This window comes from Clupea harengus, chromosome 3 (assembly GCF_900700415.2).
Source record: "Clupea harengus chromosome 3, Ch_v2.0.2, whole genome shotgun sequence".
Taxonomy (NCBI): domain Eukaryota; kingdom Metazoa; phylum Chordata; class Actinopteri; order Clupeiformes; family Clupeidae; genus Clupea; species Clupea harengus.
In genome coordinates this window covers 1,937,724-1,963,541 of record NC_045154.1, presented here as the reverse complement: position 1 = coordinate 1,963,541, position 25,818 = coordinate 1,937,724, and the positions used below count along the sequence as shown (strand labels likewise).

General features: G+C 42.6%; 2 protein-coding genes across 2 annotated transcripts in view; both read left to right on the top strand.

Annotated features, from left to right (window-relative positions):
• Nucleotides 1-25,818, top strand: part of LOC105901307 (class I histocompatibility antigen, F10 alpha chain-like) — a 128,102-nt gene that overhangs the window by 67,961 nt on the left and 34,323 nt on the right. The gene's annotated exons all lie outside the window — the stretch shown is intronic.
• Nucleotides 1-25,818, top strand: part of LOC105894939 (class I histocompatibility antigen, Non-RT1.A alpha-1 chain-like) — a 37,973-nt gene that overhangs the window by 9,038 nt on the left and 3,117 nt on the right. Inside the window, exons 3-8 of the mRNA XM_031564165.2 lie at nt 9,410-9,416; nt 11,008-11,282; nt 11,601-11,876; nt 16,494-16,595; nt 16,688-16,705; nt 21,745-21,783. Coding sequence (XP_031420025.1) covers nt 9,410-9,416; nt 11,008-11,282; nt 11,601-11,876; nt 16,494-16,595; nt 16,688-16,705; nt 21,745-21,783 — 717 coding nt within the window. The remainder of the gene's footprint in view (nt 1-9,409; nt 9,417-11,007; nt 11,283-11,600; nt 11,877-16,493; nt 16,596-16,687; nt 16,706-21,744; nt 21,784-25,818) is intronic.

Below are 25,818 nucleotides of genomic sequence, written 5' to 3'. Positions count from 1 at the left end.
AATGAGACTTAAGCAGTTAAATAATGTTGTTTGCTTGGTATTTCTCAGTGAAATTGAATGGGATTTGATGTACAATAGACAACAACTGGATGTACATTTTACTGAAATAATTGGTTTAATAGCATAATGGTCATGCAAAATCAGCATAAATCCAATGTTAAATGTACTGGTTTACAATGTAATATTATACATTATAAACTGTTAAAGGTACATATTGTTCTGTGAAGATGGTTACGGTTTCGCCGTATTTTTTACGGAATTATTCTGGCAACCACAGCTGCCAGTTTTTTCCAGTAAAAACAACAGGATTCTTTTTACAGTGTAGCATAGCAGGGATGTAAATATAGCTAAAGTTCAATGTTGAATATACAGGTTTAAAATGTTACATTTACATGCTGCTCTGTAAAGAGGTTTACAGGTGGATGTATTTTTTAGTGCTGTCAGTTTAACGCGATCTATTTCGACCTCACTCAGACCGTCACCACGGTCTACACCTTGGATATTGCCTCTCCTTACTACCTGTCTCGAGACCATAATACCAACAGGGTCATGTGAGTGGGAGCGTGCCTATGTTCCCACAGCCCTATGTTCCCACAGCCCAATGTTCCCACAGCCCTATGTTCCCACTGCTCAATGTTCCCACAGCCCTATGTTCCCACAGCCCTATGTTCCCACAGCTCAATGTTCCCACAGCCCTATGTTGCCACAGCCCAATGTTCCCACAGCAAAATGGCGATTTTTGTACATGCAAATTGACTGTATAATTGTGGAGGAATTGATCATTTACTTTAGGCATGCATTTGTAGGTGTTTTTGTCCCGAAAACGGCTGGGGCTTAACAGGAAATGTGGGACCATAGGGTTTAATTTTCAGAAAAATCTAGAAATGTGGGAACATAGGGCTGTGGGAACATCGGGACTAATTTTTCAAAATGAATCTGGGTACATAGGGCTGTGGGAACATAGGGCTGACCCCATGTGAGTGACTGGGGGCTGGACCCGCAGTATAAAACACGTCCGGGGACACGCCCCTTTCTCTTTGCCTTTCTCATCTGAGACCGGTAAGTTTGGTATTAAGGAATACCCTGTTGGACTCCACTAAATATCAATCCTTAACTTCGCGGCAGGCGCCTAGTGTCCCTGTGGATTGTGTGGTAAGTCCGTATTGTTTTTTGAAAATTTGTAATTGTGCAGACCCTCGCTGATTGCAGCATTGGGGATTGTTTGTTGGCTTCCCTCGTGCAGGGTCAGTCGTTACTTTGTTTCCTTCTCATTAAGCAGTCCGTTCGCGCACAGTTAGACTTTCGGTTTACTAAGCTTATAGTTGTGTTAACACGTTTGATGAGCTTGTTTTTCTTGTTTAATTAAGCAGTGCGTCCGCGCATGGTAAGTCTTGCTGTTGCCAGCCTGTAGCTGTGTAAGACACTTTAGTTCCCTTTTAAGCAGTGCGTGCGCGCACAGCCGAATATTTGCTAGCCTGCTGATTTGTTTGTGTGTAGTAGTCTCTAGGAGACGGTAGTTTGTTTTCCTAATTAAGCAGTGTGTCCGCGCACAGTAGTATTCTATTGTTTGCTAGTAGATAGCCATTCTCCCGTCAGGCAGTTTGTTTTCTGTTTAAAGTAGTGCGTTCGTGCATAGTAAATATTTATAATAATAACTATCATTCTAGTCACCAGCATAATTGTTGCACGGTAAGTATATGCAGTCAGAGATGTATCATTGTTAACCAGTAATTCCTCTGTTTGCCAGCTTTGTAGTTTTTGCAGCTTTATAGTGTCTTCACAGGCAGTAAATGTAAAGTCTGCTTCCTCAGCTAAGCAGTGCCTTTCAAAACAGTGCGTCCGTTTTGTCATCCACCCACCTGGGCGGTGTTTGTCTTGTCCAGGCAGTGTGTTCGTGCACAATAAAGTCCTTCTGTTTACTGACCCAAACAGTGCGTTCGTGCACAGTGGGGGTGTAGTGTGCTTTGGCTGCGTGAGCAGGGTGTTCGCACTCAGTAATTAAGCGCATAGCTTCATAGCCTTGAGATGGCTTCCCATGCCTGCTGGTCCTGCTCGGCATCTATGGACCCCCGTGACGGCCATAGAGAATGCCCCATCTGCTTGAAGGCGCAAAAGAGGCGCTCAAGTACACGTTCTGCTGGGGATGAGCTAGCATGCAGCACGGCAAAGTCTTCCTTTAAGAGACAACGCGTAGGCTACCCCATAGCCAAAGACAAGGCTCATCTTGAGATCTTGGCTGCCATAAAGGGCCTCTCTGAGAGGCTTGGTAAGATGGAGGCGCAGCACGTTACCACAGGTAGTGGCCTCAACGTACTGTGTGAGTCCCCTCACGAGGATTTGCCTGCATATCAGAGTGAGAGTGCTGGGCAAGAGGATGTTTTGTCGTTGTACGGACAGGAATCCCTGCTTGACACTAGCAGATTGACTGAGCAGGAGGGGCACACGTCGTCACTGGCTCGTCCTGGCTCTACTCAGGAGAGCACAGGAGATTCTGCCACTGATGTCCTGTCAAGGGTCATCTCTGCAGCAAGGGTTGTTGGTCTTAGTGCGCCGGTTGAAGCCCAAGCTCCAGCACAGGGGGTCTGAGCTGGCATTTCCAAGTCCCAGCCGGTGGTCTCTATCCCGGCGGCGCCAGATTATTTACTGATGCTTAATAGGTCGTGGAATAACCCTACAGCTCCACCACAGTTTAACCCTGGGTGTCGCAGGTTGACAAAAGACCAGCTTGAAACAGACTCTGGGCTGGCTGACATGCCACCAGTTGAGAGAGAGATGGCAGCCCTGACATCGCTTGGCCCAGCTCGGGTGACTGCCAACCCCAAGTGCCCAGTCAAGGAGTGCCATAAGACGGACACCCTTGTGTGCCGTTCCTACAATGCAGCCGCACGTGCTGCACGCTCTGGAAATGCGCTAGCCATCTTGTTGGCAGCGATCAGAAAGACTCTTGGTCCAGAAGATCAGGACACCATGTCATTGGTGGACTCAGCTCTTGTCACCCACTCCCAGCTCACCAGGGACATTGGCGCTGCAATGTCCTCTGCGGTGTTGGCACGTAGGCAAGTCTGGCTGGCACAGACCTCCCTTCTGGAGGGTGTTAGGAAGGGCCTCATTAAAATGACAGTAGTGCCAGGTAAGGTGTTTCATCCTGACTCTCAGGGTGTGTTTGACTCCGCTGAGCAGTCGCAACGTACAAGAGAGTCCGTTCATCTGACTTTTGGCAGGACGGCCCCTTCGTCGTACCAACACAGAGCTCCTGGCCCTGTGCCGTTTCGATCCGGTGCTAGCGGGGCGGGCAGGGGACAGAGCGTGGAGCATGCCGTCTCTAGGGGCAGAAGACCCCCACAGCGTCAGCCAACACATCAGTGGCGTTTTTTCCCCAGGGCATCCCCCCAAACGCAGTACCCCCCCAGAGCTGCAGGCTCTTGGGGTAGAGCCACCTAGCGGTGTGAAGCCGCCTGCCGAAGCCGTCTCCCAGCTACGCCTGAGCAGCTGGGTAGAGTGTGTGTCAGACCAATGGGTGCTGGCTACAGTGGCGAACGGCTACAGAATTCAACTTCGGCGGCGCCCCCCTCCCTTTTCTATGGTTCAGATGACCATGGTCAAAGACCCAGTTCAGGCAGAAGTTTTAAACAGAGAGATTTGAACCCTGGAGAAGGAGGCTGTCGAGAGGGTAAGCTCCGACGAACAGCTTGCTGGGTTTTACTCCAAATATTTCATCATTCCAAAAAAAGACGGAGGTCTGCGTCCTATCCTGGACCTAAGGCGTCTAAACGCATTTGTAAAAGTGCTACCGTTCAAAATGCTGAACACACAGCAGATTTTAATGTCCGTCGAGAGAGGAGAGTGGTTCACGTCCCTGGACTTGAAGGACGCATACTTTCACGTCCCCATGTGCCCAGTCCACAGACCTTTTCTGAGGTTTGCATTCCAAGGACAGGCTTACCAGTTCAGAGTGCTGCCATTTGGCCTGTCACTCTCGCCGAGAGTTTTTACAAGGGTAGTGGCAGCGGCCCTGTCCCCCCTTCAAGCAGCAGGCTTGAAGATCCTGCCTTACTTGGACGATTGGCTAATCTGTGCCCCAGATCGTGTCCAAGTCATGAAAGACACAGAGAGAGTAATTTATCACGTACAGAGCTTAGGGCTCAGGGTGAATCTGGAGAAGAGCAACCTCATCCCCACACAGAATACAATGTTTGTGGGGCTACAATTAAATTCAGTCACAATGCGTGGCTCGCTTACCCCACAGAGGGTGTCCAAGCTCCTAGCGCTGGTGAGCCAGTTCCGTCTTGGCAGACGACTGGGGTTGGTGCAATATCAGAGGTTACTGGGCACAATGTCAGCAGCAGCTGCAGTGGTCCCACTAGGCCTCCTCAGGGCTCGGCCGCTGCAGAGGTGGTTGAATGCGTTCAACCTTCATCCTCGGCAAGACCGTCGTGTGAAACTCAGGGTCACACGGCCATTCAGGCACGCACTACGTCCCTGGAGAGACCCGGCCCTCTTATCTCAGGGGGCTCCACTGGGGAATATCGCTTGTGACCACAGACGCCTCCTTAACTGGATAGGGTGCAGTTTGGGAAGGCAGGACAGTTCGAGGTATGTGGAATTCCCGCAGGAGGGGCAAGCATATACAGTGGGGAAAATAAGTATTTGAACCCCTGCCGATTTCGCAAGTTTGGCCACTTGCAAAGAAATGTGTGATCTATAATTGTAATGGTAGGTGTATTTTAACAGTGAGAAATAGAATATCAACAAACAAATCCAGAAAACTGCATTTTATAACATTTATGACTTTATTTGTATTTGATGCAGAAAATAAGTATTTGAACCCCTAAGCAAACAGCAAGAATTCTGGCTCCCAATGACCAGTTAGGTGCCCAAGAAGCACAACGATTAGTCCTCATTAGGCCTAACAAGGTACACCTGATCTCAACTGGTGACGTGTATAAAAGAAACCTGTCCAAAGAATCATACTTCACACCTTCAACCTCACCACCATGGGCAAGACCAAAGAGTTGACCAAGGAAGTCAGAGATAAGATTGTAGACCTGCACAAGGCTGGAATGGGTTACAAAACCATCGGCAAGCAGCTTGGTGAGAAGCAGACAACTATTGGTGCGATTATTCGCAAATGGAAGCAACACCAAACAACTGGCCATCGCTCTAGGTCTGGGGCTCTATGCAAGATATCCCCTCGTGCGGTATCGGTGATAATCCGAAAGGTGCAGAATAACCCCAGAGCTACACAGGGGGAGCTTGTGAATGATCTCAAGGCAGCTGGGACCACAGTCACCAAGAAAACCATTGGCAACACACTACGCCGTAATGGTTTGAAGTACTGCAGAACTTTCAAGGTCCCCCTGCTCAAGGAAGCACATGTACAGGGCCGTCTGAAGTTTGCCAATGAACACTTGAATGATTCTAAGGAGGATTGGGAGACAGGATGTGGTCAGATGAGACCAAAATCAAGCTCTTTGGCATCAACTCGACTTGCCGCGTTTGGAGGGGGATGAATGCTGAATATGACACCATCCCCACCGTCAAGCATGGAGGTGGAAACATTATGCTTTGGGGCTGTTTCTCTGCCAAGGGTACAGGACGACTCCACTGCATCAAGGGGACTATGGATGGGGCCATGTAATGTGGAATATTGGGCTTGAACCTCATTCCCTCATTCCCTCCCATTGAAAACGCAACCTTAAGGATTTGGAGAGGATCTGCAAAGAGGAATGGACCAAAATCCCTCCTGAGATGTGTGTAAACCTGGTGACCAACTACAAAAAAAGTCTGACGTCTGTGCTTGCCAACAAGGGTTATTCCACCAAGTACTAAGTCATGTTTTGCTAGGGGTTCAAATACTTATTTTCTGCATCAAATGCAAATTAAGTCATAAATGTTATAAAATGCAGTTTTCTGGATTTTTTTGTTGATATTCTGTTTCTCACTGTTAAAATACACCTACTATTACAATTATAGATCACACATTTCTTTGCAAGTGGCCAAACTTGCGAAATCGGCAGGGGTTCAAATACTTATTTTCCCCACTGTAAATGTGCTGGAGCTGAGGGCAGTTCATCTTGCCCTAGTGGAAATTCTCCCCCTTATCAGGGGCAGACATGTCCTAGTGCGGTCCGACAACTCCTCCGCTGTATACCACATAAATCACCAAGGGGGCACCAGGTCTCTGCGTGGCCTCCAGGTCGCCTGGAAACTCCTGGTGTGGGCCCTCACCCATTTGGCATCCCTGAGAGCAGTGTACATTCCGGGAGTGCAGAATCGAGCGGCAGACCTCCTGTCCAGGACTGGCCCACTCCCGGGCGAGTGGAGACTGCACCCGGGTGTGGTAGCTCAGCTGTGGTCTCAGTTTGGCAGAGCTCGAGTCGACCTGTTTGCATCATCAGAGACGACTCACTGCGACAGGTGGTTTTCCATAAGGGACCAATGGGCACCTCTGGGTCAGGATGCTCTGTCCCAAGACTGGCCGTTAGGCCAGCTGTATGCTTTCCCTCCTCTTCCCCTGATCCCCTATGTCCTCCACAAGATCCTTACAGGCCATTACAAGGTCTTGCTGATAGCTCCCAAGCCGCCTGGTTCAGGGGCAGCCATGGCCCCTTACAGTCAGGGCAGATCTCTTGTCTCAGGCAGGCGGTCAGATCTGGCACCCCAATCCAGCACCTCTACAGCTGTGGGCATGGCCACTCCTCAGCCCCTACCGCAGGAGCTAGGTGAGGCAGTTATGCACACCATACAGAGTGCCGGGGCTCCCTCTACGCAAGCTTGCTACAGACAGAAATGGGGCGTATTCTCAGACTGGTGTCACAACTAACAGTTAGACCCAGTAATTTGCTCCGTGCACAGCATTTTAGGCTTCCTCCAGTCACTTCTGGACTTGGAAAGGGCATCCAGCACTGTTAAGGTTCATGCAGCAGCCATTTCTTCCTTTCACCAGCCAGTTGATGGACAAGCGGTTGGTAAACATTCCCTGGTCTCTCAATTTATCAAGGGAGCACGCCGCCTGCGGCCGGGCAGGTCGTTGAGGGCTCCATCATGGGACCTGGCCATTGTACTGCACTCACTGACTCTGGCCCCCTTTGAGCCGCTAGATTAGGCTGACCTCAAGTTTTTCACTCAGAAAACAGTGTTTCTCCTGGCAATTTGTTCTGCCAAGAGGGTCAGCGAGCTACATGCTTTGTCTGTTAGTGAGCAGTGTCTTCGGTGGAAGGCCGAATACTCTGGTGTGTCACTATGGCCAAACCCATCCTTTCTTCCCAAAGTAGTGAACCTTCAGACTGTGAATCAGGTGATCGAGATCAGCTCTTTCCACCCAGAGTCTAATCCAATGGGGGATAATTTGGGAAATCTGTGCCCGATAAGGGCGTAAAGAACCTATGTAACGCGTACTCAGTCTCTGAGGCATACGCATTCACAGCTATTTGTCTGTTATGGTGGTGTTAAGCGGGGCAATCCCGTGTCCAAGCAGCGCCTGTCACACTGGGTGGTTGACGCTATTGCACAAGCCTATGACAGTCAGAGTCTGCCTGTTCCTGGTAACTTGGTGGCCCACTCTACAAAAATTATGGCCACCTCATGGGCTGCTCTGAGAGGGGTTTCTGTAGCAGAGATCTGTGCAGCTGCTTCATGGAGTGCACCTTGCACGTTTGCACGTTTCTATAGGGTCAATGTGGCAGCACCAGCTCCACTGAGCGAGGCGGTGCTTTCTGTGGCGAGGAGGTTGTAAAGGCGCAGTTCCTTGTCCCTCACGATCTTGATGGTATTAGTCATCCAAGGTGTAGACCGTGGTGACGGTCTGAGTGTGGTCGAAATAGATCGTAAGTTATGTCCATAACTATGGATATATGAGACCGAACGATGACCGTCACCAACTCTTGTTGCTCGGGGCGGGCTGAGGCGTTCCAGGCAAGAAAAAGAGGCGTGTCCCCGGACGTGTTTTATACTGCGGGTCCAGCCCCCAGTCACTCACATGACCCTGTTGGTATTATGGTCTCGAGACAGGTAGTAAGGAGAGGCAATATCCAAGGTGTAGACCGTGGTGACGGTCATCGTTCGGTCTCATAGATCCATAGTTATGGACATAACTTACGTTATTAACGGCGTTAACGCAAACCCATTTTAACGCCGTCTTTTTTTTTATCGCGAGATTAACGCGATTTTTTTTAGATTAACGTTCTTTTTGGCCTCGAAAACTGTGTAGTAGGCTAACGTTACGGTTTGAGTGATTGGTGAGCGCGATACGGCGAAATGGATCATAAAAAGCTTCTAAATGGAAAGTTGTGTTGTGTTGTGCAAAAGAAGCAAGCTTCACTGTTGTCTGAAAATGTCAACAGGCAGCTGGCTGAAAGCAAAGAAGTAGTAGGCTTACCTTTTATTGCTAACCTAACTGTTACGGTTCATTGTTTCTGAAATAAGAGGCCTGACTGCTATGTTCCCAGCAAACTTGAAAAAAAGAAAATATTAAGCCATGGTTTAACTGCACTATAGGCTGAGTCCTTGTTTACCTGAAATGTGCACTTTCTAATTTTATTTTGTACCGCCCTGTTTGGCAATGTTGATTTTCAATAAAATAAAACATTTGCATAAAGCAAGCCATTCCACTTTTCCATGTTGATAAGGGCATTAAAATTAAAATAAAATGATGGAAAAAATAAATAAATGAAGGGACATTTAGAATAGATCAAAATGTGCGATTAATCAAGATGAATTTTGAGTTAACTATGACATAAATGCGATTAATCGCGATTAAATATTTTAATCGTTTGACAGCACTAGTATTTTTTACAGGATTGTTCTGGCAACCACAGCTGCCAATTTTTTCCAGTAAAAACAACAGGATTTTTTTTTTTACAGTGTAGCATAGCAGTGATGTAAATATACATGTAGCTAAAGTTCAATGTTGAATATACAGGCTTAAAATGTTAAATTTACATACTGCTCTGTATTTTTTACAGGATTGTTCTGGCAACTCTGGCAACAGTTTTTCCCCGTAAAAACAATGGCATTTATTTTACAGTGCTGGAATGCTAGAGACAGAGGAACTTAGAGGAACTGGCACTGAGAAGGGGGAACACACAAACTAAATACACTAGGTAGGGAAGGATGATGAGGATCAGGAGAAACCAATCAAGGCGGGGCAGACAATCACCTAAGGCGGGACACCCTGCTTTTTGTTTTTCTGTCTGTCCTGTACACACACATGAATACACATACTGATGACTTGCCACACATGTGAGCAGGCCATGCACTCATGAAAGCAGATACACGCTTGTGCTGATGGTTATTCAGCTTCTGGGTGACAGTTGAATGAATAATAGAATGATGCAGATGATGAAGGTAGTGAGGAATCAGAGGTGTGATTCTGACGATTCTAAAATCTTTCTCCCCATCTTACCCTCAGGTGTGCACACGTGGCCAGGGGCGGACTGGCCATCGGGGATACCGGGGGAATCCCCGGTGGGCCGACGGGGTTGGGGTGGTCCAAAACACCGGCCCAATTTCATCACCAACCGGCCCTCCCTCCAATATCGTCGGCACAGACTATACTGTATGCTTCAGAGAACACGTATAATTTACTCGAATAACTTTAGTTGTCGAAAATTACTGACTGAAGTTTATACTACTGCTCGCGGTCTGTATACACACTCATGGTGCCTATTTTTCGAAAAAAAATCTGAAATGTGTTCTTATGGACTTCGGAAGACCACCATAAGAAAAGATATCCACCTGATTCATAAACGCCTGAAAATGGGTTTTTACACAGCCGAAGTGTTCTCAGCTGTGCGGATTGAGGATGAGGATTCTTAAATTGAACGCACTACTCAACACTTGCGTCACTCGCTCGCAGACAAAGTCGTTTTTAAAAGTAAGAGCATGTCATCAGCACCAAAACGTAAAGGTGAAGCTGAAAAGCTCAGCGGGAAAAAGAAAAGATGTCTGCAGGAAGGAATGTTTAAAAATCTCTGATTTATTTGGGAAAGCACCGACTGGAGACAGTGATACGAAGGCAAATTGTGTCGTTGACTTGGCCAATTTTAGCTTGCTTTTCACAGATGAGGTAACGTTCCCTACAAGCTAGCCTAGCTAACGTTAGGTAGATAAATGTCCAAAATTGAGACCGTTATGATCTGGTAAAATAAGCAAACTGGCGCTGTTGTTATCATCGAGATTATCTAATTTAACATGTTAGCCGTAGTGACTTGTTTACAATCGATGAGCAAGCTGTCCATGGTGGTAGTTGTAAAGAGGGCAATCTTATACTTTTTAATAATTTATGTCAAATAAGTTAACCAGCTAGATTGTTATGCTAAAATCACCGTGTTACACACAACACTAACATTATAAACAATGTTAATATGTTATCTAGATTAGATAGTGAGGTAATAATAACACATGAGTATACTGATATTGTTTTTTATTACCATGTGACTATAATGCACCATGGCCGGCAGAGTTAGTTTAGGTTCTGTTACTTAACTTATTGTTTTGTTATGCACCTTCAACACCCCTACACACACACACACAGCATGCAACACTACTGATACCACTGATGTTCACACCCCATCGTATGTTCTATTCTGTTCATTTCTACAATATAGTTCATACTAATTCTACCCTCTGATTCCAGTTTCTTTATTGTGTGGACATTCATTCCTTAATGTTCTGTAGTTATACGTATAACCATCAGCCTATTCATCTAGCAAACTATACCTACCTTGGAGTATTACAATAGTATGTCCATCCAGGCAAATTAGTGGATCCAAATGTTATAAAAAGAAAAAACATATATGATGTAATTTCTTCCAAAATAATGTTAAGTGTATGGGTATTTTTCCAAGTAGGTCACTGACTGGTCGATACGTGCGATGCATTGGGTGGTTAACGCGCCGTGTATTGAGTGGGCAGCGCGCCGTGTACTGAGTGGGCCGCGCGCCGTGTATTGAGTGGGCCGGTCTGACAGTAACTCCCGGGCCACTTTTTTCCCCCAGTCCGCCCCTGCACGTGGCAGAGGATGTATGGCTGTCTGTGGGATGATGAGAGTAATGCTGTGGATGCATTTGATCAGTATGGTTATGATGGAGAAGACTTTATCTCACTGGATCTGAAGAACCTGGAATACATCGCAGCAAATCAACGGGCTGCCCTAACAAAAAACAAGTGGTACAATAACAGGGAGTATTTGCACTATTTGAAGTATGATTACTTCTCCCAGTACTGCATTGAGTGGCTGAAGAAGTATGTGCAGTATGCGAACAGCACTCTGGGGAGAACAGGTACAGCAGCACACAACACTGATAACTGCATTTGCTTTACAGTGGACAGGATTCCAGTCATTATGTTGAAACTAATGTCCTCCTCCAAGAGATATCATCTTTTCAATCTCTAATCAAATGTATGCACTTTATTTATGTACATCAATGTAGTACAATGTAATGTACTCTATTTTCAGATAGTTATTCCATGGAGACAAACATTAGACCACTCTGTGCCTTTGCTTTCCTGCATTGCTGTCATTTTCATTATTATTGTTGTATTGTTACTATTCTCTGTCATTGTTACTATCCCCTTCTCTTACTACCTTGATCTTCCAGTCTCCCCTGAGGTCACCCTCTTCCAAAAGGACTCGGGAGTGGTGTGCCATTCCACAGGTTTCTATCCTGACGGAGTGGTGATCACCTGGAAGAGGGATGGAGAGGACCTGCATGAAGACGTGGATGTGTGGGAGACGCTGCCCAATGAGGATGGAACCTTCCAGAAGAGAGCTGAGCTTCTAGTGTCACCTGAGGAGAGGAAGAAGGGACAGTTCACCTGTGAGGTGGAACACAAAAGCGGAAAGCCCATTGTTAAGACCTTGATTGTGGAAGATGGTAAGAACCAACAAGTAATGGTTTCAGATTTTAAACATAGAAAGTTTGAAGGAGCTACCTTAAATATTTTTCTAGTTATAGCAATTTGAAAATGGCTCTTCAGAAAAAGCTGCTAAAAAAGCGTCTTAAGTACAAGCACCCCCTCCACCCTAAAACATCTTTTTGTGACAAAACTATTGGGAATAGAGAGCTAATATTTGAGACTATACCTATTAAGAAGTCTATGAACAACCTTGAATTTTTTCAGCTAAATCTGAGATGGTCGAGTGGGGAATTTTCCTTAAATTGGTATGTTTGGCGTGGAATGACTCTAATACAACCAGTGAGCCGTGATGAGTGATCTGCTCCTGTTCACCCACTCATTGCTCTGTTTGTCACTGTAGTGGCTAGGTGGCTAATCTGCACCACTGTACTTCATACACCATACTTCCAGTAACACCACTAATGGTGTTCTGCAGCGTATCGAATGTCAAAACTAGTTTAAATCATTTCATAATGGGTTCAGGTCCAAATCTTCAGGACCTATGCTAACAGCTTTACAGAAGGTGTGAGTTTAGTAGAGGAAATAGATAATATAATAGGTAAACAGACTAAATAAATTATATCGATGATAGAAACTACTATACCAAGCAACTATGCTTCCACCTGCTGTGATCAGCAGTGATCCATCCATAACTTGGAGCAATGTTTCCAGAAACACAAAATCATTGGCAGTTGCCACCATAGTTATAAAGCAACTCCTTGGGGAGACATTCTCCATGATAAGGAGGCACAGAACTCATCAGAGCATTGATCTGCCTCCGTCAGTTACACCAATCACACATTAAGCCAAGATTCAGAATAACTTCCAGAAAAATGGAGTGTTCAGCTTTTAAAAACGAATTTTTACAAAATTTCACAATCTGATTTATTTACATTTTGGCACATTTGTAGGCTATGTGATGGAATGAATTTTGTAATGCTCTAAAATCAGTGTTTTTCTACTTTGAGGTCTTCATACTGGATAGTGTTGTCATGTACAGAGAGGGGAGACATACTTGTTGAGTAGTTTCATTTAACAGGTCTGTGCGCCAACCCAGACTCACTGTAGGATGATCAGTGTGTGATGTGTGTGATGTGTGAGGTGTGTGATGTGTGTCATGTGTGGATGTGTGTGCATGCAGGGGCGTTTTTTCCTACAGGCGGTATAGGCGGTCGCCTAGGGCGCAACTCAGAGGGGGGCGCAAAAAACTGCACCCAGCAAAACAAAAAAAAAACAAGAATTGTGTTTTTTTTGGCTGGACAGAGTTTTTTTTGCGCCCCCTTCTATATCTTTAACCAATATTTTGACATAAAAAAAAAATAATCTAACATTAGGGTAAAATGACCCAAAAATCGAAAACGGAAGGGGTACGTACGTCCTTGGTGTTGTCAGAACATGCTAGCACAGTGAGGCGTTTGGCTAGAGTGTGTGTGTGTTCAAGAAACTTTGAAGAACAAAATAATGAAGAGGCAAAAGCCATCCGGGGCGCAATTTAAGAAGAAAAGAAAGGAAGAAGAAGAGAAACGTGCCAGGGAGAAAGGTAAATCCTTAAATCCTGTTCTAGCCTAGAAAGAATTCCAGATAAGAAAACGTTCACGAATGCGTGAATTGCGCCCGGCACTTTAGTGGAGTTAAGAAGAAATCCTTATCATTGAAAGTTTTCCTACTCCCTGTCAGTGGCGGCTTCTGAAAAAATTCTCAGGGGGGGCAATTTTTTTATAATGATTAAGGCGACCCATTCAGTAAGTACATTAAGTTAGCTGATTAACTCATACAGCAATACCTTTTTGTCCACTATTGGCAGCACACAACAGTAATATGTCCCCTCTTGCTACATAGCTAGAGTAGCAAGTTACAGGTGGAAAGCTATAGAAGAAAGTTGCATCCAGGAGCCTTCATAAGCAAACATGATGTGGCTCCACATTAAATTATCCCACTTTTTCATTATCCACGTGTCTCAAATGTTGTATGATGTAACATAGCTTAACAGGACACATGATATGTCCAGTAACATCATAAAGAAGGGGTAACATAAGTCAAAAACAACAATATTTATTGACTGATCTTGAAAGTATTGGCTTACAAAAGCAAAATAAGTCATCACATAAAAAATTATTCAGTGTTAGTGCAAGAAGCGAACTGTGAAACACACTGTAAAACCTATGAAAAGTGACAGTGGTATATGAATGACAATGGCAGACCGCATTAGCCACGCGATTTTCTTTCGTTCCAATTCTTGGATGTAGGATTTCCCTCCCTTTGTAGAAACATGTTGAATGGATACATTTGGTCTAGGAAGTCCTAATTGTTTTGTTGTCAATTTATCTTCATTAGTATGCCGACTAAAAAGGAGTTTCTGTCAAAGAGCGAATCGAGTTATTGCACTGGACAGGGCAGCCATCTTGACAGAATATGCCTCCGTCGAAGCTGTATGACGTTCGTATAGGCTTTTACGTCCACTACTTATGACAAGACCAGGAGGGGCGAGCCCTCCCGGAAGCCATAGAGAATGCATTGAGAGCTCTGTTTTGTGAAAAAAATGGATTTAACATGGGAGTCAATGGGGAGGTCTGGGGCGATTTTCATTTCGCCCCAAATCGCCCCAGAAGGGGCGGGGCCGTTTGAAGCACGACTTTAGGCTGACTGAACGACTGTTACCTGATTCGACAATGACATACAGAGACAGATCAGACGGTCTAGTGGTAGAATCCGACAGAAAAAAAAATATTACATTTAAATGTACGTGTCATTTACGCGACTTACAAGGATATTGCGTTTATACATAAGGAGGTTTTTTTTTTTTTTTTTTTTTTTTTTCCCTAGGCAGTGCGTCACCCCAATCGCCCTTATGGACGAGCCACCCCTGCTCCCTGTCACATAGTTCTTTAAGGATTTTACAGAGGCGGGTATATAAAAAATGATATGTCCGTTTATTCTACATTATACAAAAAAATACATGATTAAAATAGGGGCGTTGCATAGCACACCCATTAACACTTCCAACACCAAGGCCTTTTTTTTTTACTATGTTAGGTAGTCTGCCATGCCTGATATTTTTGTATATTTCACCTAACTAAAAACCATGAGGCAAAAGTGGCATTTATGATTATATTCTAGAACACCTCAGCAATAATAAAATGAGAGTAAAAGGAATGTAGTAAAAAAACGTTTTTTATTAAAATGAAATCTAAAGACACTAAAATGAAATCTAGTTTTAGAGGTGCTCAGACTTTGTACAAAAACACATTGTTAATATTTTGGAAGTTTTCTTTTTTACTCTGAGCCCTGTAAACATATGTGTTTGCTCCACATAGGTGAGTTTAGCATTCAGAAAGTGTGTGTGGTTTCAATACTAATTCTAAGTAATATAGAATGTGACACCTTTCTTCACTTAGACCACTATGCATATTGATGAGAAAGGTGTGAACATTCTGGGACACCTCGGTCAAAGTCAATGGCCATGACGTAATGGGTCTGGAATGTCTTTGTTCCTACAGGTTTTCTTGACACATCATGACCCAATAGTGATCACTGAATTACCATCTCCTTATCATATGAATAGTTGTCATTTGCTAATGGGAGGGTCGAAACCTCACTCAGTGGCTGAAATGTGCAAGAGATTCGTAATATTGTCCTTACAAAGTGATTATTTATATTTTAGTTTCAAACTTTACATATTTTAAAAGAAAAGGGTTCAAGGTTGCTGTGGGTGTTAGTTTTATGTTTCTAGGACAAAAACGGGGCACCTTGGGGCTGGAAGAGTTAAGGAAGCCAAACACAGCAACTTGTCAGAAAGTGAGGAATACTGGTAAAAATCCAAGTGTTGTATTGTCAACTTTAGCGAATGGATTGTATGTAACCTTGCTAGTGAGCTAACGCTAGCTAGCTAGTGACTTGTGACGTTCCTTGTTATTGCCATTCAGTCGAAACATCAGTTGAAGTTCAGCTGTACCGCACTTTGCGTCATTTTGCGTCATAAAAATTTGAGTAATCAAATTTGGACAGCTTTAGTTTTGGTGGAGCGAGCTAGCCAGTTTAATTAGACATGATTCAACTAATCAAGAGCTATGCATCTTGGAATAATAAAATGTCAGGCTGTCCAAATACACCAAAATGCTTAATAACTACATAATAGCTACATTTAACAAATGATGATAATACATACTTTTGTTATATCATTTTAGATTCACTTTTAGAAGACTAAGAAAACATTATTTGCAGGCGATTGGGAAGATGACGTGGAGGTGTGTAAGTGTCCATAAACAGTTGAACAGGGGGGCGTGGCCGGAGCGTAGTCCAGCACAGGCGTGACATTTTCTCAGTGATTTGTTCTTGAATTAATGTTTGTTCATCGTCGCGATCGTTGTTGTGTTTATGTGGAAGAAATCCAGTCTTACAGGGCAAAATAGCGTTTGAAAGTTGCAATTCCGTTTTCGTGGGGGAAATAAATATTTTTTTATTTGGGGGGGGGGGGGGGGGCACCAGGAGTGAAGCTCGCCTAGAGAGCCAAATGTGCTAGGGCCGCCCCTGTGTGCATGTGTGTCATGTGTGCATTTAATGTTGTTGTGGAGGTGATTGACCTTTCTTTTCTGTAGGCAAGAACCTTGTTGGCATCATCATTGGCTCTGGTGTCGTCGCTGCTCTTGTCATGATTGGTGTGGGTGTGGTTGTTGCCATTGTCATAATGAAGAAGAAAGGTGAGAGTAACATCTTTCATGCCATTTCAGTGTTTCTGATTTCAGCCTTGATGATGCATCAGCATATCAAACATTCTCTTGTATCTTTACAGGCTACAACATGGCATCACGTGAGTACATCTTGCAGCTATAAGCCTGACATGAGAGTGAACTTGAAATACTCACACTTCTAGATAACTAGAATAGTGATATTAGAATTGTGAAGTAGAGTGTTGAGCGGCAGAGGCAGTAACCAGTAGAAAGCGTTCAAGTAAGCCAAAAAGGTGCAGATTTATTTATGCTGCCGGCAGGTGAACAGACAAGACGCACTTTACATTTAACAGAACTAACTTTCCCAACACAAACAAATAAAAATAGTAGTTCTACTGACTTGCAATAAATAGCTTAATTGATTAGTACAGTTATCCTCTCACCTCAGAGGACAAAGCTAGACTCCCTGCCATTACCTGGATGCAGGTTATATTCACCATAACCCCCTCCTCCCAGGAGTTAACCATTATACTTTAATCAATTATCTAAACAGACATATCTTTTTACTCTTAAACATGTATCATGCATACAATAATTCATATTTGGAATCTGCACATGTACAAATATAGTTAATTGGGCTTCTGACAGCCAGATATACAAACATTATCCTCAATGGACCAAACACCCCTTACTCAAATGGAACAGCCCATTGTTTGGCGCTCCTACATGAATAAGGAAGTAGTTTCAAATGCGCTCTGCTTCGGTTGGGCGCTGGTTATGCTGCAGGTGAGCTCCGCGATTTAAATGATCTTTCATTTTGTAGTCCAAGCGTGATCCTTCTTGCAGGCTCACACAGCACGGCGCCATGCTGTTCACCCGTGATTCCGTTTCACGTTGGTCATACAGTTCATGAAGCATTCACATACAACCCCACTCATTGAGCCTTAACAATTTCCCCAACGTCTTTCTGCGCTATTCAAAGTGACGGCACAGATTTCGCTCCGTCACAAGAATAGAAATAGAATTATAACTAGAATATTTGACATTTGATATTTTGATAGTATCTTGGTCATCAATCTTTTATCATCTGTTATATGGGCCATTCTACCGAATTGGTGCAAAGTCAAGTTGGAAATATTTTGAAAATGTTTATGTTTTATTCCCAAAACTTTGTCCGTTAGTATATTGAACCATATCTAAAGCACACCTATCTAGTAAAAGAACCGTCAATTTTTATATTGTATTTTCAGAATGTGTTGGAATGTTTTTCCTCTCCCAAAAATTGTCGTTACCGAAACATAGTAATACACTATAGTAAAAGAGTATTATTATTAACCTGTTCAGATTGTGTTTCCTTCCCTTCTCTGAAGAGTATTTTTTCACAATGAAATCAAATTTCAAAGTTCAATTCATACAATTCATCAAAATCTAAGTGCAATATTTCTTTGTAAAATGCAAAATACTGATCATATTGATTCCAGAGTTGATGATTGATGAAGTTGAACATACATTAAACCAATCAGTATCATAACATTTTAGTTGATAACTCAATATACTTTATTTTTTACAAAACATCCTGGGCCTCATTTACTAACAGGATTGCGCCCATTTCAGGCGTAAAATAGCGGGTAAAGACATAAAACCCTATTTCCAAAGGAGGCGCACCTGAGTAAAAGCGCAGATTACCGCTGCTAGGAAGTGGGTGTGGGAAAGTGGGTGTTCATCGCAAAGAGATGGGAGGAGATGCGTAAAGTGCGCCTAATTATGTATTAGTAACGAAACAAGAGGTGTTTTAGCATGACATATCAGCTGCTAAATTAAAACTATGTGCCTGCGAGAAATTTGAAAAATGTTTATATTTGATACATCATTTAATATAGGCATACAAACAAATAGAATTACAAACTGTCCCACCAGCTAGCTGCTCGGGAAAAGTTCGGCCACGTCTTACCCAGAATCGCCGTTCATTGTATGGTTTAAACGGTATTTCATAGTTCAAGCACACCGAGTACAGTGCACACCTTATGCGTAGGAGTAACGCGTATCTATTCAGGAAAAATACTTGTACTCGAAGTACACTAACTAAACTACCGGTAAGTAAATTGTAGAGACAGGGCAGCATATTCATTTCACCTTCCATGTTTATTTTGATGTTATAGCCTCTCAAGCGCAAGCTACCCCCAGTGCCATGGCAACCTACAACTACAGTTTTCAAATGTATCTGCCTAGGGCAGCATTTTTGAAAAGCATGGTTTTCAGTGTTGGAATACGCCGTTTTAAAGTAAGGGGTGTCGTGTATTCCTACCAGACTATTTAACGGGATGCTATGGAGCAGTTAACCTGGATATTAACTATCCTAGCTATCTCTAGCTTAGAGACCCATCTTAACAGTTTGCAGTTGCCTGTGTGTGATTAACTCATGTTAATATGTGTGAATATGAACTTTCTTGTGAACATAAACTCGTTAATATGAAGCTGCACAGGCACCCTGAGGTGTAACCATAGCAACCCAGACACTCAATGTTCGCTGAAAAGTTTAATTTCTCCAAATCAGCTCACCAATAAAAATTCAAAGTGATCACAACTTTTAATGTGGACGGAAGGGCTAAACGGAGAAATATTTATGAGTTTCTATATTTACCTGGGTTAGTTTGCTGTAACCTCGTGAACCAAAAGCTCTAATTCTAATTTTAGCTCATCATCCACGGTGGAACACACAGGCTCTTTCTTCCCTATTTTCGCGGAGCGCTAAATAACACTAATGGGCGGTGTTAGGCGCAGATGACGCGATGAGGGTTCTTGTTTGATAAATAGGATGCAAAATACCGTGCGTTATTTGCGGTTTGGCAAAGGCGCAGATTAAGCTGCGGTCGCAATGTTAGTAAATGAGGCCCCCAGTGTTTCGGGAGTGACTGCACTGTTTCGGTAGTGACTGCACTGTTTCGGTAGTGACCACAGTATTTTCTTTGCAAGGTTGTATCATATTTCCTCAACCTTATTGCTTAATCTTAACTCATACCATGCTTTAGGTTGGGAATATTAAAAACACAAATGTTTTGTGCTTTTGCTGTCTTTTCCTCCATGATTTTCTGACCTTCTTTTGCTCCCTGTTGGATAAATCACTGATACATTTCAACTTTCCTTCTTCCTTTCGTTTCTTAATTATTTCTCTTTCCTACCTTAAATATTCTTGGTGTTTCACTGGGTCATCCCTCACTCTTTGTCGGTATTCCCTCAGCCTCTCTGCTCCACTTTTTCCTTTTGGCATTTTGGTGTCTTATGATTCTTTCTCTCCTGAACAATTTCAGATAGAAATCAGCATTACCTACATGTTTACCATTTAGTCCACATAACACATTTATTTCAAAATGATGGGATTTAACTACTTACCATTCCATTTTGTCACTACCGAAACGATCATGTCACTACCGAAACTTTACACAAACAAACATAATACTTTGCAAAAAAAAAAAAAAGTTTACTTAATTGAAGAAAATATGTGTTTCGGTAGTGACAATTCTTAAGGTTACACACTGATTTTCAGACTTTGGAACACATTTATATCAAAAGTATGGGATCTAGCTACTTACCATTCAGCCATGAGGGACAGGGATGCAGTATCACTGCCTGGTTATAAATGCAGGGGTGTGGCTAAAAACCAGGCTCAGCCAATGGACTAAAACTCCTGTGTTTCGGTAGTGACATGAAAACTATGGACATGATTTTTTGAGTATAGTTTTTTTTTTTTTTTTATTAAACCCACAATAAATCTAAATCTTCCAAGTTCTGTTTAAACTTAATCATAAAGATCTTTGCAATTAGATCATTGAAAAAAATCAAAAAAATTTAAAAAGTGTTATTTACAGAAATTGAAATTTAGATGTCAGGGTTGGGGACAGCTACTTCCCAATAGAAAGTACCCTATAAATGATGATTTTGTATATATTTAGCTTATCCCTATCTCATTTAATGTCTTGGGTTTAAATAGACCATAACATATTCTTAGTAAATACCTATGTCTGAATACTTAATTGTTTTGTAAATAGTTTTTCTTGTTGTGGGACCACACTTTGCACCAATTCGGTAGAATGGCCCATATATTTGTGTCTTTGTGATCTTGTTAAAACACTAACAAACATTTATTTCATGACAAGACATACAGAAATGAATGAAAAAAATGAATTACAAAACAATATACAAGCTTTAAAGCAGACCTGGGCAAAGTGCGGCCCAAGGGCAATTTGCGGCCCGTTGGCTGTCACTGTGCGGCCCGCGGAGGTAAATTGTAAATTAGGAATCAAACGTAAATACCTGTATTTATTATACGGCTCTTCAGAATGTTCCAAAAAGTTCTGTTGATTTGAATGGGCCATCCCAACGTTCGCAGGTCTGTTATTTCTTTATATTCACTGCTGCGAAAAATGTATGACTGCTGTCATTGGCAACGGGTTTTGTGCTTCTAATTCACATCTTTCATATCATTCCGCAACGCAAGTAGTCCGGTCATTTAACGTAACTGAAAGTCATTGAAACTTGAAGTCAGAAGGTGGGTTGCTTCGCATTTGCGTGAAGAACTAAATGGCAACAAAATCATTAAAAAGAGGTATTTTGGAGAAATGTCTTCTATTGTTTTGGCAAGTAACCGTATAATAAGCGGGATATTTTTTTATTTCCGTAGGCCTACATTCGTGCGTGTGGGCGTGCCTGCGACCATTTGCGCTGATAAAAATTGCATTACAAGCTTGCCCTCGTGTGTGTGTGTGTGCCATGTGTATTGATCGTCTGGGAACACCTTTAATATTTAATACTGCAAAAACATGCTCATTTTCAAAATCGTTTTGGTGAATGTTGATTAAATGTTGATTAAATAATGTTGGCGTTTTTACTATGCCTGCACCAAAAAAATTTGATAGCCTAAATGCAACATCTACTCTTACCAGTAGCAGTTAATCAAAACCATACAATTTAATGTTTTTTTTATAAAGAGATACAACATATATTGAGCAGAATTGAGTTCAGCCTATTGGTCCGGCCCTCCACAACAGTCCCACTATCTCATGTGGCCCCTTGGGGAAATTAATTGCCCACCCCTGCTTTAAAGGTTGTTGTAATATACAAGCTTTATAGTTGATTTTGTGATTCGTGTTTTTGTTTTATATGTGCTTTGACCTTCTCACAGAGTCCGATGCCGGTCCAGATACCTCTTTCCCATTGCAAGGTATGGTTCATACTTCAGTTTAGACCAGGGGTTCTCAAACTTTTGCAAGCCTGTGCTTCCCAAATCAAAAGTAATGATTTTGGAGGATCTGTTATGAGTGAATGTGTTGCTATTGTGCTTATGTTGTAAGAATGTGATATGAATAAGTATATAATCAGTGCTGTAGTGGTAAAATTAGAGGTGGGTAAACTATGAATTTTGGGATCAGACAGACCTCGACACGATGCAACGCCACGCGAAGCAACGCAACACAAAGCGTTGCGACTCTGTAAGGCTGTCCTGGCTATATTCCATTATGATATCAGTTAAAGTCATATTAAATCAATGACAGTGAATAGATGAGTTTGTAGTTTATTAAATTTCAAGAAAACAGTAAAGAAAAGTATGTGTAGGCCTCACAAAAATGAAGGGGGTGGTGGGGGAGACAAAAGAAAGGACCTCTATAGGACCTAAAAAAATAATGAAGGCCTCTGGAAACAGGCCCAGGGTGATACACCTGAAAAGTTTAATATAAAAAGAAACCATGCTGCAATTAAACACTTCCCCTGTTCTTTAACCATTGGAGAAACCTGCCTTGCAGGAGCGTGTTCTGGGGTTCATGGCTCTCCTGTGCTTCACCAGCCAGGACTTCACATACTGTGTTGGATTGAACAAGCATGTTTTTTTTCACATTGAGAACTGACTTGTTGACTTCAAATAACGTATTGATTAAGCATATAGGCCTATTCAGTGAAGCAACAGCTTGGCTCCCCGACAGAGCCTCACCTGTCATCATGAAAGTAAAAAACAAATAACGATAAAATAAATATTAATATTTTAATTAAAATCGCTGAATTTGCGCATGTCCTGTTCAAACAGACATTTAGATGGAACAGGGAAGGCTTGCTTGTTACCTGCATCGTCGTATTTGAAAGCGTTTTTAATAGCGTTTGTCCCCGTCTTAATACGATGTTGTTCGAACCAAAACAACGTTTTAAAATGTGAATTGATCTTCTTCAGTCTTACTTTGTACTTGAGGCCTTCTGCGGGCATCTGTGTGAGTGAAAGCAATTGATGGTCTCTTAAAAAAATCGCCTGATATCCATGGCTAATGAATTAATTCCGGACGGATAGTCAGGCAGGCTAATCCATAGACATACTGTATATACATGTATATATGTCTATGGGCTAATCCACAACGTGTATGTGTTTACATACTTCCTGGATCCTGATTGGTGTCGCCGCCACAGCCGCAAGGCACTGATTGGACCAGACCATAACAGAGCATTCACACGCTTCCGTTGGAATGCGTTGATCCGTCAGGGTTGACGGATCTCCATTCACTTTGAATGGGGTGACGTCATCCTTTGCCGAACTGAATTATGGCTCCGTTGGGTTCCCGTGCGTTGCGTTTCATGCTTTGCTTGCAGCATGAGTTGAAGAATGTTCAACTTTTCGTGAGGCAATGCATGCGTCAGCCAATCAAATTGCCTTTCATGCATAACTGACAGCACAGGCACTAGCCAATCAGATCCCGTATATGCTTACGTCTAAAAAGCGGCAAGCTCAAAAAAAAAAGATGGCGACCAAACTCCGTAGATGGTCGTATTTGTACCTAAAAGTTGTTTGTTTGACTTTTTTTTGCTTAGATTTTTTTAAAAGTTACCGAGAAATAGACACTGTACAATGTAAAAACCTCTTTATTGTAACTGAAAAATACGTCTGATAGGATTTGCGAGGTGTGTGAGCACCCTACCTAATGTTAGCATGCTACTGCTTACAAGGTAAGCAGCTTGCTAGTGGCGTGATTGGTTTGTTGACCTGTCAATCTCACGATAACGTCTCTGGTATCAACAGAACCCCAAGCGCCAGACTCCTCCGCCGCCATCCGTTGGCGCAACGCATTCCAACGTGCACGTCTGAATGCTCTGTAATAGAGTGCAGATGAAAATTATTCAGACTACGGCGTTAATATGTTCAACAATATGAAACTTAGTCTTAGGTGATTTAAAATGACACCAAATTTATTTCGGATTATTCCAACAGTAGAATACAAGGCGTAAACGCTATTTAGAGGTGCGTAAACGCTATTTCCAAAATTCCAGAGGTGCGTAAACGGCGTTTACGTGCGTTTACCCTCCACTACAGCCCTCTATATAATAAAGGCAAGAGGCTAGTGCTCAGTAGGCTAAGGACGATTGTAATGCTAACACCTTAATGGCAATGCGGGACACAAACCAGAGCAGGTGGATTAACGGAGATAACAATTAGATCAGAAACCAGCAGTGGTGGAATGTAACGAAGTATTTGTACTTCGCTATTGTACTTAAGTACATTTGTACGTATCTGTACTTTACTTAAAGTAGCATAACGGAACAATTGCTAATCGCTAACGATATGCTAGCGGCTAAAACTAACGAAATCTCTTGAAATGTGCTGACTTTGACATTATGACAAACTAGTTAGTCAACAACTGTCCTAACACAGTCAAACATCAAGCAAGTGCAACACACAAGACAAAGCAAGACGGCAAATAAGCTACTTACTAGTTCGGCAGACAGTAGAAAACGGGCGGCTTCAGGCAATCCTACATTTAGAAGTAATATGCCTACGGACCCTGGTATGGCAATGGCACGGAGGCGATTCTCCATATTAAAAGTCATTGTAGCGCCCCAATTTTTTTAAAGCTGTTATTTTAAGGTAAAACTGCTTATCCTAACCCTAATCCTGATGTACAATTACTGCATAATGCCACCTTAAAAACATAGCTAAAGTCCTGCCATTTATAAATCAAAAAGATGCTGAAAAACTGATTCATGCCTTTATTTCAAGCCATCTTTATTATTGTAATGCAATCCTTACTGGCCTCCCAAAAAAAACAACTGAGAGACTTCAGCTCATTCAAAACTCTGCAGCTCGGCTATTAACCAGAACCAAGAGGAGAGAGCACATTAGTCCAGTTTTAGCTGCTCTGCACTGGCTTCCAGTAACTTTTAGAATTGACTTTAAGGTCCTTCTCCTAATATACAAAGCCCTTAATGGGCTAGGACCAAGTTACATTGCAAACTCCCTAGTCAAATACTTGCCCTCAAGAACACTACGATCATCGAATGCTGGTTTATTGGAGGTTCCCAGCAACAGCCGTAAGAAAATCGGGGACACAGCATTTGTCAATTACGCCCCAGTGCTATGGAACATACTGCCTATAGACATCAGGGAAGCCAGATAATTTCCAAGCCCCGAAGCGCGTTCGGTGGAAGAAGACGAGAAGGCCTCTGAAGGAAGGGTATAGAAGGACGGGTGGCCTCTGGGCAGGGAAACATAGCTAGGGAAAAATGTAACAGGGTAAGGCGGAATCTATGAAGCAGCCCTATGGTTCCGACTGTGCTAAAGACCAGGCAGAAGGTTTTATTACTTTTATTACTTTTATCATGATTTTAGTAATCCAAGAAGCCTATTGGAACATCAGGTTCTGATACGATGTTGATCTTTTTTTTTTTACTTCATGTATTGCTTTTGCTGCTTGCTTTTATTGATTTTATGTAAAGCACTTTGAACTGCAACAACCATCTGACACATACACAATTGAAGAATTAGATCTAACAATACTAAAAGATATGCTGCAATATTGATCCATGGTGAAAACATGCCCCAATAAGTGGGGATAGTAAGCATATATTTGTACTTCTTATTTAAATTTTATGAGAAAGATGTTTAATCATTCATTATTGATTTTATTGAGTTAAAAGCAAATTGAGAATCCAAGAGTGAAATTAGTGAAATTAAGCATGCATGTTGTTATCACTGTTTGAAATGATGTATGGAAGAATCTACACTGCCTAAACTCTCAAACCATTTGCTGAAACATACCAAGAGATTGAATATACATTTGAAGAATATATGGCAAAAATGTGAATTAGCAAAATGCTCTCAGAACTCTCTGCTTCACAGGAACCTGTGAGGCTGAAACCAAGGTTGGGCCAGGAGATTGGGTACTAATCAACAACCTCAAAAGAAAACACTGCCACTTGCCCAAGTGGGACAGACCATACAAAG